Source organism: Python bivittatus, unplaced genomic scaffold (assembly GCF_059951505.1).
Source record: "Python bivittatus isolate LINGU-HERP-01145 unplaced genomic scaffold, Pbiv_v1 ctg000270_np1212, whole genome shotgun sequence".
Taxonomy (NCBI): Eukaryota; Metazoa; Chordata; class Lepidosauria; order Squamata; family Pythonidae; genus Python; species Python bivittatus.
Window position 1 is genome coordinate 1179728 of NW_028277050.1, and position 12516 is coordinate 1192243.

At 39.9% G+C, this 12516-nt stretch overlaps 1 protein-coding gene across 4 annotated transcripts in view; it reads left to right on the forward strand.

Annotated features, from left to right (window-relative positions):
• LOC103055076 (rap1 GTPase-activating protein 1) overlaps nt 1-12516 on the forward strand; it is a 58842-nt gene that overhangs the window by 41559 nt on the left and 4767 nt on the right. For 3 of the 4 annotated variants that reach the window (XM_088138573.1, XM_088138571.1, XM_088138572.1), the window contains exons 17-21: nt 4417-4575; nt 7185-7288; nt 11253-11369; nt 11632-11761; nt 11859-11961. In XM_088138573.1, the coding sequence (XP_087994699.1) occupies nt 4417-4575; nt 7185-7288; nt 11253-11369; nt 11632-11761; nt 11859-11961 (613 nt within the window). The remainder of the gene's footprint in view (nt 1-4416; nt 4576-7184; nt 7289-11252; nt 11370-11631; nt 11762-11858; nt 11962-12516) is intronic. The other variant, XM_025173898.2, reaches the window with a different exon arrangement.

Sequence of the window (12516 nt, forward strand, 5' to 3'; positions counted from 1 at the left end):
TGCACCAGGTGTAGCTTCTGAATGCTCTTCAAGGGCAACCCCATGGAAAGCTTGATAGCAATAGTCCATTTGGGAGGTGACCAAGGTGTGAGTGACCATGACCAGAGCCTCCTCTCCAGGAATGGACACAACTAATGTACAAGGAAGCCACAGAATTTCCCACCTCAGAGCTCAGTCTATTAGCTGCTAAGTTAGCTATGAGTATATTTATTTTTCTCAGAAAAGTAGCAAAAGAAAATCCCCACCACATATGTTTATATCATAGCAGGCTCTGAGGACAAATTGTAATATCCATATAGACATATGAGTGTGTTTGTATCTATGTCTGTAAGTTAGGTGGAAGGGCAAGTAATTTATATTGGAAATACAACAAACACTTTACATTCCGGAGGAAATTCTCAAATATGCTTTTTTTGTCCAATATGTACAACCTTGCATTCCCTACTCCCATTACAGTACAGTGGAGAAGAATGGGAATGAGAAGTTGGAGAAATAATATTGGAAATCTGGAGGCATAACCATGATGATGCCATTCCTAACCGTGATGATGCCAAAATACTGAAATGTATGTTGTGATACCACAACATAAGAGCTGCCCTTTCATACTAGCATCACTGTATTGTATGAAAATGGTTGGTAGAGTTGGTGTCATGGTCCATGTTTTGTCACCTCTGCTTGCCCCCCCCTTCCTGTATTTGAAATAGGCAAAATTACAGGTAGTTTAACTGTGTTTCACAGGGTACTTCTTTCCACAGCTATATAGGAATGGCTGGGATCAATTATATTATATGTTATATATTTACTTTGAGTGAGGTGAATATGGGGGCTATGAAATAGGACCCAACTCCAACCTGTAGTGGCATAAAAATGCATACTCTGGTATTTCATGTGTAAATCAGATCAAGGGTTTGAAGGATTTCAGCCTAGTGTTTGAGGCCTTATTTTGGACAATGGTGGGGAAGTCACAAATAATATTACATTGGCTCTTTTTGCTCTGTGGAATGATAGAGGTAATTGTTTTGTTTTTTAGACTGACAGGGGACATACTGTTTTTCACTTGGTATATGATCAGCTGCTGTATTGATGTCACAGGCCTGGAAATTTTTATTAATTATTTAGCTAGCTAGCTAGCTTTCTTTGGGCACAAGAGGAGAAGAAAGCTTTCTGTCCAGTGCTACTATATATGCCATATAATTCTTTATTCAAATAGAAGAATGTGTGTGTGTGTGTGTGTGTGTGTGTATTACAAAAAAAGGAAAAAAACATAAAAGTGCTTTAACATAAAAGTAAAAAAAATACAACAAAAAAGTTAATATTATAATAGTACACAGTTCCAATTCTATATATGCTTATCTAATACAAATATTATTAAAGTACATACAGTATATATTTCTGATAAAGTTATATGACTATCCAGTGTATTTTGTATAAATGAGTCCCATATTTCATTATACTTGTCCGTACACAGTCTATGTCTATAGGCAATCCGCTCATAAGTAACAAGTGTAATCAGGTCTTCAATCCATATACTAAATGGGGCCATATATTTATCTTTCCAATGTTGCAATATCAGTCTTTCAGCCATAGTAAGGGCACAGAGAATCCATTTATGTTGTCCAATTGTCAAGTTCCATGTACTAGGTACAGTATATAGTTCAAAAGAATATTATCCTCTGAAAATTTTAGCTTTTGTTGCACAGTCATATTTATATAGTCCAGTACTGTCTCCCAAAGCTTTATAGGACATTGTAAAAACATATGTTTTAAAGAAGCATTGTCCTTATCACATCTCCAACAAAAAGTTGTTTTTGACAATCCTTTTCTATACAGACGTAGTGGAGTCCAATAAATTCTAAATATTATTTTTTGTTGTATAAGTTGTAATTTAAGGCACATTGACATGCTTGGTATAGAAGTTAAGACACTCCCCCATTGTCTAGGCAATATAGAAACCTCTAATTCTTTATTTCACTCATCCCTTAGCATCTGCATAACAAATTGATCTATTGATAACAAATATCTATACAAACTAATAGTCAGTATTTTAGTTTTAAAGGATTTAACAAGTTGTTCTAATATCTCAGGTGTCTCAGAAGCTGAAAATGCTAGAAGAATATATATTTTAATCTCTGTGGTTGTGGAAGCTTGTTGCCAAAAAAATGAAATCTTGGTTGTGTTCCATTTTTCGGTACTTGCACAGAATGATAAGACCTGTACATGCCTTCTTTCAAGTGTGTCTGACATATATCTGTAGAGAGTTTTTGAAAAGACTTATAGTATACAGTTTTGTGTCTACATCCTGCAAGTCTTCTGCAGGAAAATATTAGAAAGTCTAATATAAAGTCATGAAGTCTGGCTGTAAAGAGACATTTCCCTAAGAAAGTTGGATAAGGAAGTGGGATACCTTTCTAGGGTAAATCTTTTTATGGTATCATCCCTCGCTCCCAGTCATGAGGTAGGGAAAAAGAACTGGAGGAGGAGCTGTTGTACAATTATACCGATTCAGACTGCAGAGTGGAGTGATGGCAGGATGAAAAGGGAATCCCACCACCTTTAATGGGAAATACTCGCTAGGTATCGTGCTTGGGACTGTAGCTTTACATTTTACATTACATTTACAGTCATACTCTTTTGTAAGTATTTAGGTATTACAGACCTCTAACTGATCATCCTCAGCAACTTCAGTCTTTGGTTTCTTTGTTAGAAAGCCTTAATATGAAGTTCATATAAAATAGATATAGCTGAAGTATAGATATTATCTCAGAATAATGCAAAGCTCAGACATTCCCCAAGACATGCTGGTTTGTATTGGGAGTCCTTCAACTTCCAGTTGATTCTCTGAAAACCTTTTAAGGAAAGGTTGAAAGGTTGTCACACAACATGGGATTTCTAATCCTATATCTTGGTTTGTAATTGAGCAGTGCACAGATACAAAACATGTCACCTGGAGATGGGTTGGAGGAAGGAATTGGAGGGCTGGATTGGGTCAAAGTAGCTCATGGACTGGAAGGAATATAAAACCAGGTGGTTGTTTTTTTGTTTTGTTCTGGCTGTTTAAAAACAGAATAAAGAATATTCCTATTAAAACACAAGGCAAGAATTCATTTTTTTCTTATCAAACTAGACCAGTGTTTCTCCGCCTTGACAACTTGAAAATGTGTGGACTTCAACTCCCATAGTTGAAGTCCACACATCTTCAAGCTGCCAAGGTTGAGAAACACTGAACTAGATGTTTGATTAATGGTAACATTGGATGCTACATATATGATAAATATTATCAGTGAGAAATAATTTATTAGATGCTCATACTGCTGAGGAAGTCTGGGCTTTAGGAGGCAAGTTTTACAATCTCTTGGCTGAGAGTGATACTATCACTGTCAATATTCTAAAAATTGAAGGATAGAGGATAGACATTTCAACATAATCCTGGTTTATTTGCAGTGCTGCCTGGTATGACATAATTTTTGTGGAACAGCAGTAGAATAACCGAAAGAAATATGTTTCTTAGAGAAGTAAAAAGTTAAAGATAGGGATGCAGTTATGTGTAAAACTGCTTCCAACCTAATGGAAACCAGCATCACTTTTCTTTTATGCCACTAAGAGATGATCATGAGTAACTTGGTTTAAGATAGTAACTTGGTTTAAGATACAACAGACCATCAATTGTTTTAAATTATTAAATTAATTTAATTTAATTACTTCATATTTAATTAATTTTTTCAGTAATTGCAGTGGAAGTACTATCTTAGAAAACATAATTTTTAGTGATGACATTTTCTGATAAGAACCAGTGTGTGTAAATTCACCTTCGGGATAAATATTATAGAAATTTCACATGAAAGTTGTTAAATGTAAGGGTAGATGGGGGAGGAGCCTCCCCCCAGAGCATCAGAAGGAGTAATTAATACTTAGATTCAGGAATTTGGTATATGTGACTCCTCTGCTTGTTTTCTGGATAATAGTTCATTATACTGTTAGTTCTATGGCCTGGGTTGACCAGCCTGTATAGAACTATCCATAAAAAGCTAGAAAATGAATTCGTATTTCTTTTGTTTTAACATCTTACCTCTGGTAATGCTGATTTGGTGTCCCAGCTTGGCCCTTCAAGGTTCATATAGCAGAGGAAAGTGTTATACTAGAGAATCATAATTATACCCGGACAGTATCTCTTGGAGGAAAGCAAGAACAACGTTTTCAGTGAAGACGGTAGCCTCAGATAGTTCAGGCAGATTCTGTCCACTTGGAGGTTGGAAAAAATACTTTGTCTGCTTGAGAGCCAACAGGGAGAGGAAGTCCAGGGTTAGTTCTCTCTGCCTCCCGGTCCTTACCCACCAGCATCTCTGGTACTCTCTGTGCTTTCCTTGTGTGTGTATGTCAATGTCTCTGTGTCTGTTTCCCTGTTGTCCTTCTCTCCAGCGGGTGATCCGAGGCCGTAGCCAGAGCCTGGACACTATGGGGATAGCCATGAGGAAGCAGCAGCAGCAGCAGACCCCATCAACTCTACCCAGCCGCCCAGCTACTGCAGGCCTTGCCCTCAACCCAAGTGTCGCCGAGGGTCCCAAGGCTATTGCTGCGGTAAGGTTTTGTGGGGTGGGGACTGAGGAAGCTAATCAGCATGTCTTCAGGCCCCTTTTTCCCCATTTTTCTCTGGACCTGCTGCTTGTCAACACTCTTTGCTGGCAGCTGTAATTTTGTAAAAATACCTCTATGTGGATGTCTGTATGGATTATTTTTCCTGTCTTTGTGTTCATTTGTCAATCATAGCCCGCTGTGTCTGGAATCCAGCTCCATTAATGTGATAAGTGGTACAGTGGGAGAACTTGACCAGTGGGGGATAGTGTCACTTTTATGGAGAAACTGAATATTAATTTATATATTGCCCTTCAACTAAAAAAAAAAAAATCCAGGGCAAAAGTCAACCAAGAGTGTTACCGCCATAAATATCCCAGATATGTTAAAAGCTTGGAAAATAACACTTTTATCCTAACACTCAAAAGATATCAGATTGCTTCCCACCAGCTTCAGATGCCACTGGCATTAGAGGAGGGCTTTGGGAGAAGATCTTGACGCAAGAAAGATTAATGTTGGGAGAAATTCAACCAAGACCCAAGATGGAGAGTGCTTTACAAGAAAAGCACTGGAACTCTGAACTGTATTTGTAAATGGCTTTGTACATGATAGTGGGTTGTCATATGCACTTTCTGGTAGTCTGATGGTTGTCAAAATATAGATAATCCTGGCCATTTTATCTCTGGAAAAAAAATAAAATGTCCCTTGAGTCTTCAGTAACAAGGCTTAATTAGTGAGCACTGATATGCTTTAAATGAAGGAGCATATCAGTGGCACCTTGAAAATCCCAGATGACCAGACCGAGTGGTTTCTTGTAGATACTTAAGTGTGTGAAACCAGATGGAACCTTTTGGGATTATTTCATGTTAATGCCTTAGTCTAAACTGTGATTTCATGGCACTTCCTTCTAAAACCAATCCTACCAAAACGTCATGTTCTCAATTCCCCATCCAACCCACCTGAAGACCTTCCCTCACTGCTGAGTTGAAGTGTTCTCCACCCATCCTTCAGTCAACAGAAATCTATACCAGCATGAAATTTACTATCCCTGTTACTCATCCCAATTTATCTTCTGTGGTCTCTGTTTCCTCTCATTGCCAGCCAATTCCATTGGGTTCTTGATTGGCCATGTTGTGGGGCATCTCAGAAAAAAGGAGACTGCAGGGCATATTTGTGCCAGGTTAGGTGCAAGTTGGGAAGGGACCCAAATAGAAGAATGCCATGATACTGAAAGTCAGAACAAATGAAAACAGTTGGGCTTCCCCTGCTCTTTTCTGTTTTGGCAGTTTTCTGCATCTTTAATTTAACATGTTTTTACTAAGGACAATTTGATGGGAGTATATAGCAAATAAGGTGTGTTTCACAATTAGGTGACAGCCTGAGATGAAGGAAATATGAGCAACTAGAAAAAGTTTGTTTATAGCTGTTTTCACCAGGCATTAGTGCTGCTGATCGACTATTAGATGTGCACTGAACTAGTTCAGAGGGATTTCTAAGTATGGAAGTTAACGTTTCTGATCTAACAGGCATGGAAAGCATGTGGAGAAAGCCCTTCTGTAGACAACCTGGGCAATTAGGTTTGAGTTGCCACTGTTGTCTGAAAATATAGGGATTAATGTTTAGTCTGACTTGGGCACAGATATACTTGGAGTTTTTGGCTGGGATCTACTGCATTCAAAACACCTGTTCTTCCATTCAGCCATGGCTCACTCCAGTGTTAATCAAGAGCAAGCCTTTCTCTCAGCACTGAACTTGCATGTCTGGGAGCAGGGCACACATGTGACGCTGTAGCTTACAATTAGCCCTAGGGATTGGAATCACTCCTCTTAGGGGCCTACAGTGTTAATTGTTAGCCTGAAGATGGCACTGCAGAGATCCATGGTTACAAATCTGTGCCAAAGTGCTAATTACTTCCTTTCTCTGGCCAGAGCTGTACATTTCTAGGTTCCAAACTACTTGTTCGGAAAGAAAGCCAGGAGAGGAAAGTTCCATCTGGAGAAATTCTGTAGGTAAAGGCAGTACCATACCTGCAAGAAAAGCAGCTGCCACAGAAAAAAATGCTAGGGTGATGCAGTAGACACTGACATTCTGTTCAAGATGGGTGTTGCTTGTTACCAGTGACATAATGAAAAGTTATCTTGGAGGAGGGAAGCTCTGCTGGGCGTTTAGGAAGGGAATGACACTAGAGCATCATTTTCAGTAGTGGCTGAACTTTTTACCTTAGTGCTTAGTTTGGCTCAAACAGTGGCTTTGGATACCTTTCCCTCTATTTTTCTTTCTCCTTCAATCTATATTGTCTTCTGTCTCGGTGCCACTATCACTCTATGTATCTAAGGTATTTCTCACTGTTGTCCCTTTAGTTACTAGTTTATTGCTTTTAGTGTATTGCTTTTTCTTATCCCACGCTTTCTCTATTGAATTAGCTTATCTAGTCTTCTAAGTTTGACAGCTCCACCTTGTGTACTGTATGGCATGCTGCACAGATTAGCATTAAATGTAAAGGCAGAATCTGGAAATCTAGTTCTCCATCTTATGTTCCTGTTCCAACTCTTGCTTTTCTACTTCTTTCCTTCTCCTCCCTCTTTTTTTTCTTTCTGTCATTTCCTCTCCACTAGTCCTTTGCCCTTCCTGGGAGAAGCCCATCACGCAACCGAGGCAGCCGCTTCAATGGGAGACGTAGTAGTGCCATTGGCATTGAGAACATCCAAGAGGAGAAGAGGTATGGACCATGGGAGGGATGGCAAGGCTAGAACTAGAGCAGGGGAAGGAAATACAGTGTTTTTTGCAAAGGTTAATCCAGCCTGGCACCCTCCAGGTGTGGTGGGACTGCATCTCCCAGAATTCATAGCTAGTATGGCCTACATGTAAGAGAGTTGCAGCCTGCATATACCTGAAGGGCACTAATTTTGGAAGATGGGGTTAGTATGTGTATATGTAAATTGTTGGCCTGAGAGGTCTTTAGTGCTCCCAATTTGTAGTGAAACGTGAAACGCACTTTTCTTTGCCACTGAGTAACAATTTCAGCTGTGATTTTTAATCTACTGTTGTGACTCATGGGCTCTGATTTTATTCCAAGAACCAAGAACACTTCTGTCCAAAGTCACTTGCTAGTCAAACCCAACTGGAGTATTCCTCTTTGTTTATCACGCAGCCTGTTGACCCCATTTTCTCCCTCTGTATCTGTGTCAGCTGCTTTGTTTTCTAGTGTGTCATCCCGGAGTGTATCAGGATGACTTTCATAACAGTTGCATGATTTCTGCAATAAAACGTTAACATTTCATGGGACAATTTCATATCAATTCTGAATTCAACTTCTTGAACAACTGAAAACACGAGTTCTGAAGTGGGGATAGGATGTAGCATTTTGTTGCAGAAGAAATAGATTAACAGAGCACTAGGTGGAACCCATGAGAAGAAGGGAGTCTCAACAGAGACATGGGAGAGGTTCAAGGGGAAAGTAGTAGAGAGGAAGGAACAAATGTCATGGTTGATGTGAGGATTAAAGGTGAGAGAACAGAGGCATTGTCCTCGCTTGTATTTGTGCCCATACAGATTAACTCACTGTGTTTTTCTGATCAAATATATAAACATGCTCCAAAATAATAGTAAGCTGATTTGGGGACATACTGTGGCACCACAAATTAAACAAAAAGATATAAAAGAAACTGACTACATTAATGCATTTGTTGATTTAGATCAGGATAGATGTTTTCTGGCTAGGAGCTGAGCTTACCATAAAATCAGAGTGATCTCTGAGAGCCAACGAGGGCATGATAATGATGTGGTGATGTAATCAGACAGAATTTGTTTAGCCCATTGACAGGTTTCGATATTTGAGTGGGGAGGCTTAATGCTGCTGTTTTTTTTGCCCTTTTGTCTAATGTCAAAGTTGTGCCACTGAACATCGGTGATTTTTTTCACTTAAATTTGGTAGCTTGATCTTGGAGGGTGGAGCACAAGATGAGGGATTGTCTCTGGATTGTCTGCTGCTGGTCTAGATAAACCAGGGTTCTTGGCAACTTTAAGATCTGTGGACTTCAGTTCCCAGAATTCCCCCAGTCTGGCTGGGGGAATTTTGGGAACTGAGGTCTACAGCTCTTAAAGTTGCCAGGGTTGAGAAACACTGAGATAGACAGATACATGTACAAGAACATTGCTAGTAATTTTTGAAGAGCTGAACAATAACATATTCTTTGTATATTCATTCCATAGGATATTAACAATGAGCTTTGTAGCTGTAAATAACTATGAACCTGAACCATATTCCTCTTTCCTCTGGCTAATTTACCTGCTTCAGCTTGTCTGATTACCAGATGAACATAATCTGTTCATCTGGTAGTAAGAGTAATTATCTTGGAACAGTAATAGTAATTATTTTGGAACAGTACTGTTAATTACTCTGAGAAGCTCCTCACCGACATTTTAGCTTGTTATACAGCTTATGGAAACAAAGCCACTGTTGTACACTCTTCAACTTCTCAGGATAAAAACAAACAAAACCTAAAATCTCTCTCTCTCTAGCCTGAAAATGGAAAAAGAAGAAAAAAATGGAATGAAAGCACAAGAAATAAAAACTTTCTAAATGAAGCAGTATTCAGTCATAAAAGCAACATATGTGTTTTTGCAAAATCATGCGAAAATGTTGCAAATTTAGCTACATTGAAAATGTCATGCTACTGTAATTTGGTGTTAAAGTTTGTATACAAGTCCTTCTTTAGGGGTGTTATTTGTGCAGTTGGTCCGGTTCTTAAATTTGGGGGTGATTAAATTTTTCCTCTTCCTCCAAGGAAGTGATAGAGGCCAGCAGGCTATGGTTGAGCAGAAAGCTCATGGTTCAAGTAACTGGGCTGTTCACCTCCACACTTTCCTTGCCTCCACCCTTGCTGATACCTGTTGGTGTGTGCAGAATGGTGTTTGGGGAATGAAGTTAATTTGGTTCCCTGCTGGGCAAGATCTAGGATAAAATCCAACAACTGGTCAAGAGGGATAAGGAGGAGGACCCAGGGTAGAACCAATTCCTGCTGGGCTGGCAGATGTGGCAACAATAATGTACCTTTTGCAAAGTGAAAGAATCATCAACTCATGTTAGGTTTGACAGGAGATCCAAAAAGTATTTCTGGAGAGAATTTGTTCTTGCTTTAATGCAAAACTCAGGGAACTTGTTTTCTTCCTACAAAGAAAAATCTATGTGGGTTCAGTGACTTTTCTGAAGGAAGAAAAGCAAAACTGTATATTTTCAGTTAGGCTTACATTAAATTTAGCATATGCTGTAGTTGCTTTAAAGTAAATATCAGTACGAATAGGCAACACAGCAGCCTGTCTCCTGAGATCACAATACTATCTTTGCAGTCTTTCTTCCTGTGCTAGAGCTGAGCAGGAATATAATTGGCTTACCTCCAAAAGAACTGCTAAAGAGCTCTGACAACATGGGAATAAGGACTTAAGCAGTCTGTTTCTTAAGGTTGCCAACCACCTACAGAAGGAAGCCCACTAGTCTCCCAGCAGACAGCTTTCAGAGGCAATCACACTGCCCTCAAAGCTAATAGCCATTGATCCCCATGACTTCCATGAATGAGTCCAACCCTTATTTGAAGCCAGTCAAGCCAGTAGCCAGCATAACATCTCATTGTAGCAAATTCCAAAGTTGAATTATGCATTGCGTAAATCAATCTATCAATTGATCAGTCGCCGTCCAAACAAATACAACGTGGGCCGGGGTCCACATGTATTTTTCTTTATCTAAACAAAAAACTGGGAGGGACATAACTCTCATGAGCCCATGGCTTCTGGTAACCTGAAGCATAATTTTAATTGTGAGCCGCCCAGAGTCACTTGTTGCGGGATATGGGCAGCATGCAAATTTAATAATGTATGTATGTATGTATGTATGTATGTATGTATGTATGTATGTATGTATGTTTAAAAAATAGTGCAGCTCTCAGCCATAAAAACATTTCTCAGCCCCAATCTAGGGACATAGGGTTTACAACAAACTGGGAAGATAATTGTAATGAAAAAAAATTTAAATACTCTGGAAAAGAACAAGTAAGAAGAGTTTTTTTGCTGTTGTGGGCGCTTTCAGAAATTTATCATATTAGAAGTGCTTTTGCAAAATGGCAGCTGGGAGGCTTACTCATTCACATGATGGCTGCTAGGGAAATTTAACCCCTTTCAAAGGACCGATTTATCAGAGTACTACTGCTGCCTCCCCTAACCACCACCACCACAAAACCAGGCACTCTCTATAAGCCCTGCTTATCTTTGTCCTTTTTCTGGGCAAGGATCCACTTCTGAACAAGCACTGAGTTGCGGAAGCCCATCATTTTTCTGAGAAACTCTACTGTGCCCAGAGGCACTTTTGGAAGTAAAAAATATGCAGGAGATTGATATTTTGGTTTACAGCTAGCCAACTTCCCATTGTTTATTTAATTATTTATTTATTAGCAGTCATATGGGGCAATGAATCTGACAAGTTCCAAGAGGGTTGTCCAGAACATCCTGGTATTCCATGTTCTACACTGGGGATCCTAAGACTATAAAAAGTAGTTGGATTTGTGGGAAAGGACCGATCTCTGTTCTGGAGATTAGAACTTCTGGAGAATCTATAAGGTTAGTCGTGAATGTTGCAGACTTCATAGAAGGGCTCCTCTCTCTGTAATAAACAGTTATTCTTTTCTCTCTAGCAAAGATGTGGCTGAAAGGATACAGAAGGTATTGGAGAGTCCTGGACCCTTCTTTGATCTCAAATCAGATGGTTCTTCCAGTCCTAGTTCACCAGAATTCCCCAACAGGAAGAGCAAGTGAGTTGAATGTGAAAGATCATATGGCAGGAGGAGGGAAGACTTGAGATTATTTCAGCAGAATATAATCATTGCACTCACCAATGTTACTAGGGAAGACACTTTTTCCAATCTACTAGAGGACCAGGGAGCATCAGATGCAGCAATTAAGATTGCTATGCTACATAGGGTGACTTTATCAGAAGGGAAGATTAATCTTAAGGATGGGCAAATAGCTCTTGAGGATTGTGACAGTGATTCTGTGGAACTTGTGTTCCTTCAGCAGAGGCCTCTCCAATCAGACATCAGGGTATTGCGTGATGCAGCCCCTTTCCCGTTCTTCATCCAACGTGAGCAGCTGTTGTAGTGGAGTGAGAGAGAATGAAACATCAGAGGAGGAGGAGAATGAAGCGGTCAGTGTGGGATTGTTTATTACTCCCTTTCGTAGAAGCAATCTTCCAGCTATACTCTAAGTGCCCTCTAAAGCTGTTTCCCATTTTTCTTGTGCAGGAGTTGATGTGTTCTCTTGAAGGTCCCCAGAAGCAGGATTCCCTGGTTCAGAATGCATGGTTAGATGACAGTGTCTGTACACCCAGTAGTACCAGCTCACCAGGTAAACACTGAAATGAGTTCATTCCTAGGGCAGATCTGCTAGGCAGGATTAATAGATTCCTTTTACATAATTGGTGTTGTCACAAAACTGTAACTGGCCTGTACCATCCCACACTGCAGTGGTAGTGAATCATGCGGATTAGGGAGTTTTCTGTGTTGATGGCCCTCCCTGAGAGAAATGTAATCAAAACCCATGCATAAGAAGAAAGCACAGAGGTTGGGGGGAGCGCAACATTTATTTAGAAAAGAAATGCTAAAGGACCACTCTCCCCCCCCCCCCAAAGGAGCACCATGAAGGACTGAAGGGCCACAGAAGGTTGATCAACTGGGAGGGGAAGCATTATGAGTAAAGTTCTATCCCTGATGATTCAGCTATTCTACAATGATCAGCTTCCCTTCTAGAGTAAATGGCAGATGAGAAAATGGCACAGATGCACAGCATTAATCCCCCCCCCAGTCCTGATATTGAGTGGGACCCCTCCTTTTTTAAAACAGAGATACTGTAAGCTTGTGACTGCATTTGACTATTGCTCACTTGGCCCAAAGAACATCATGT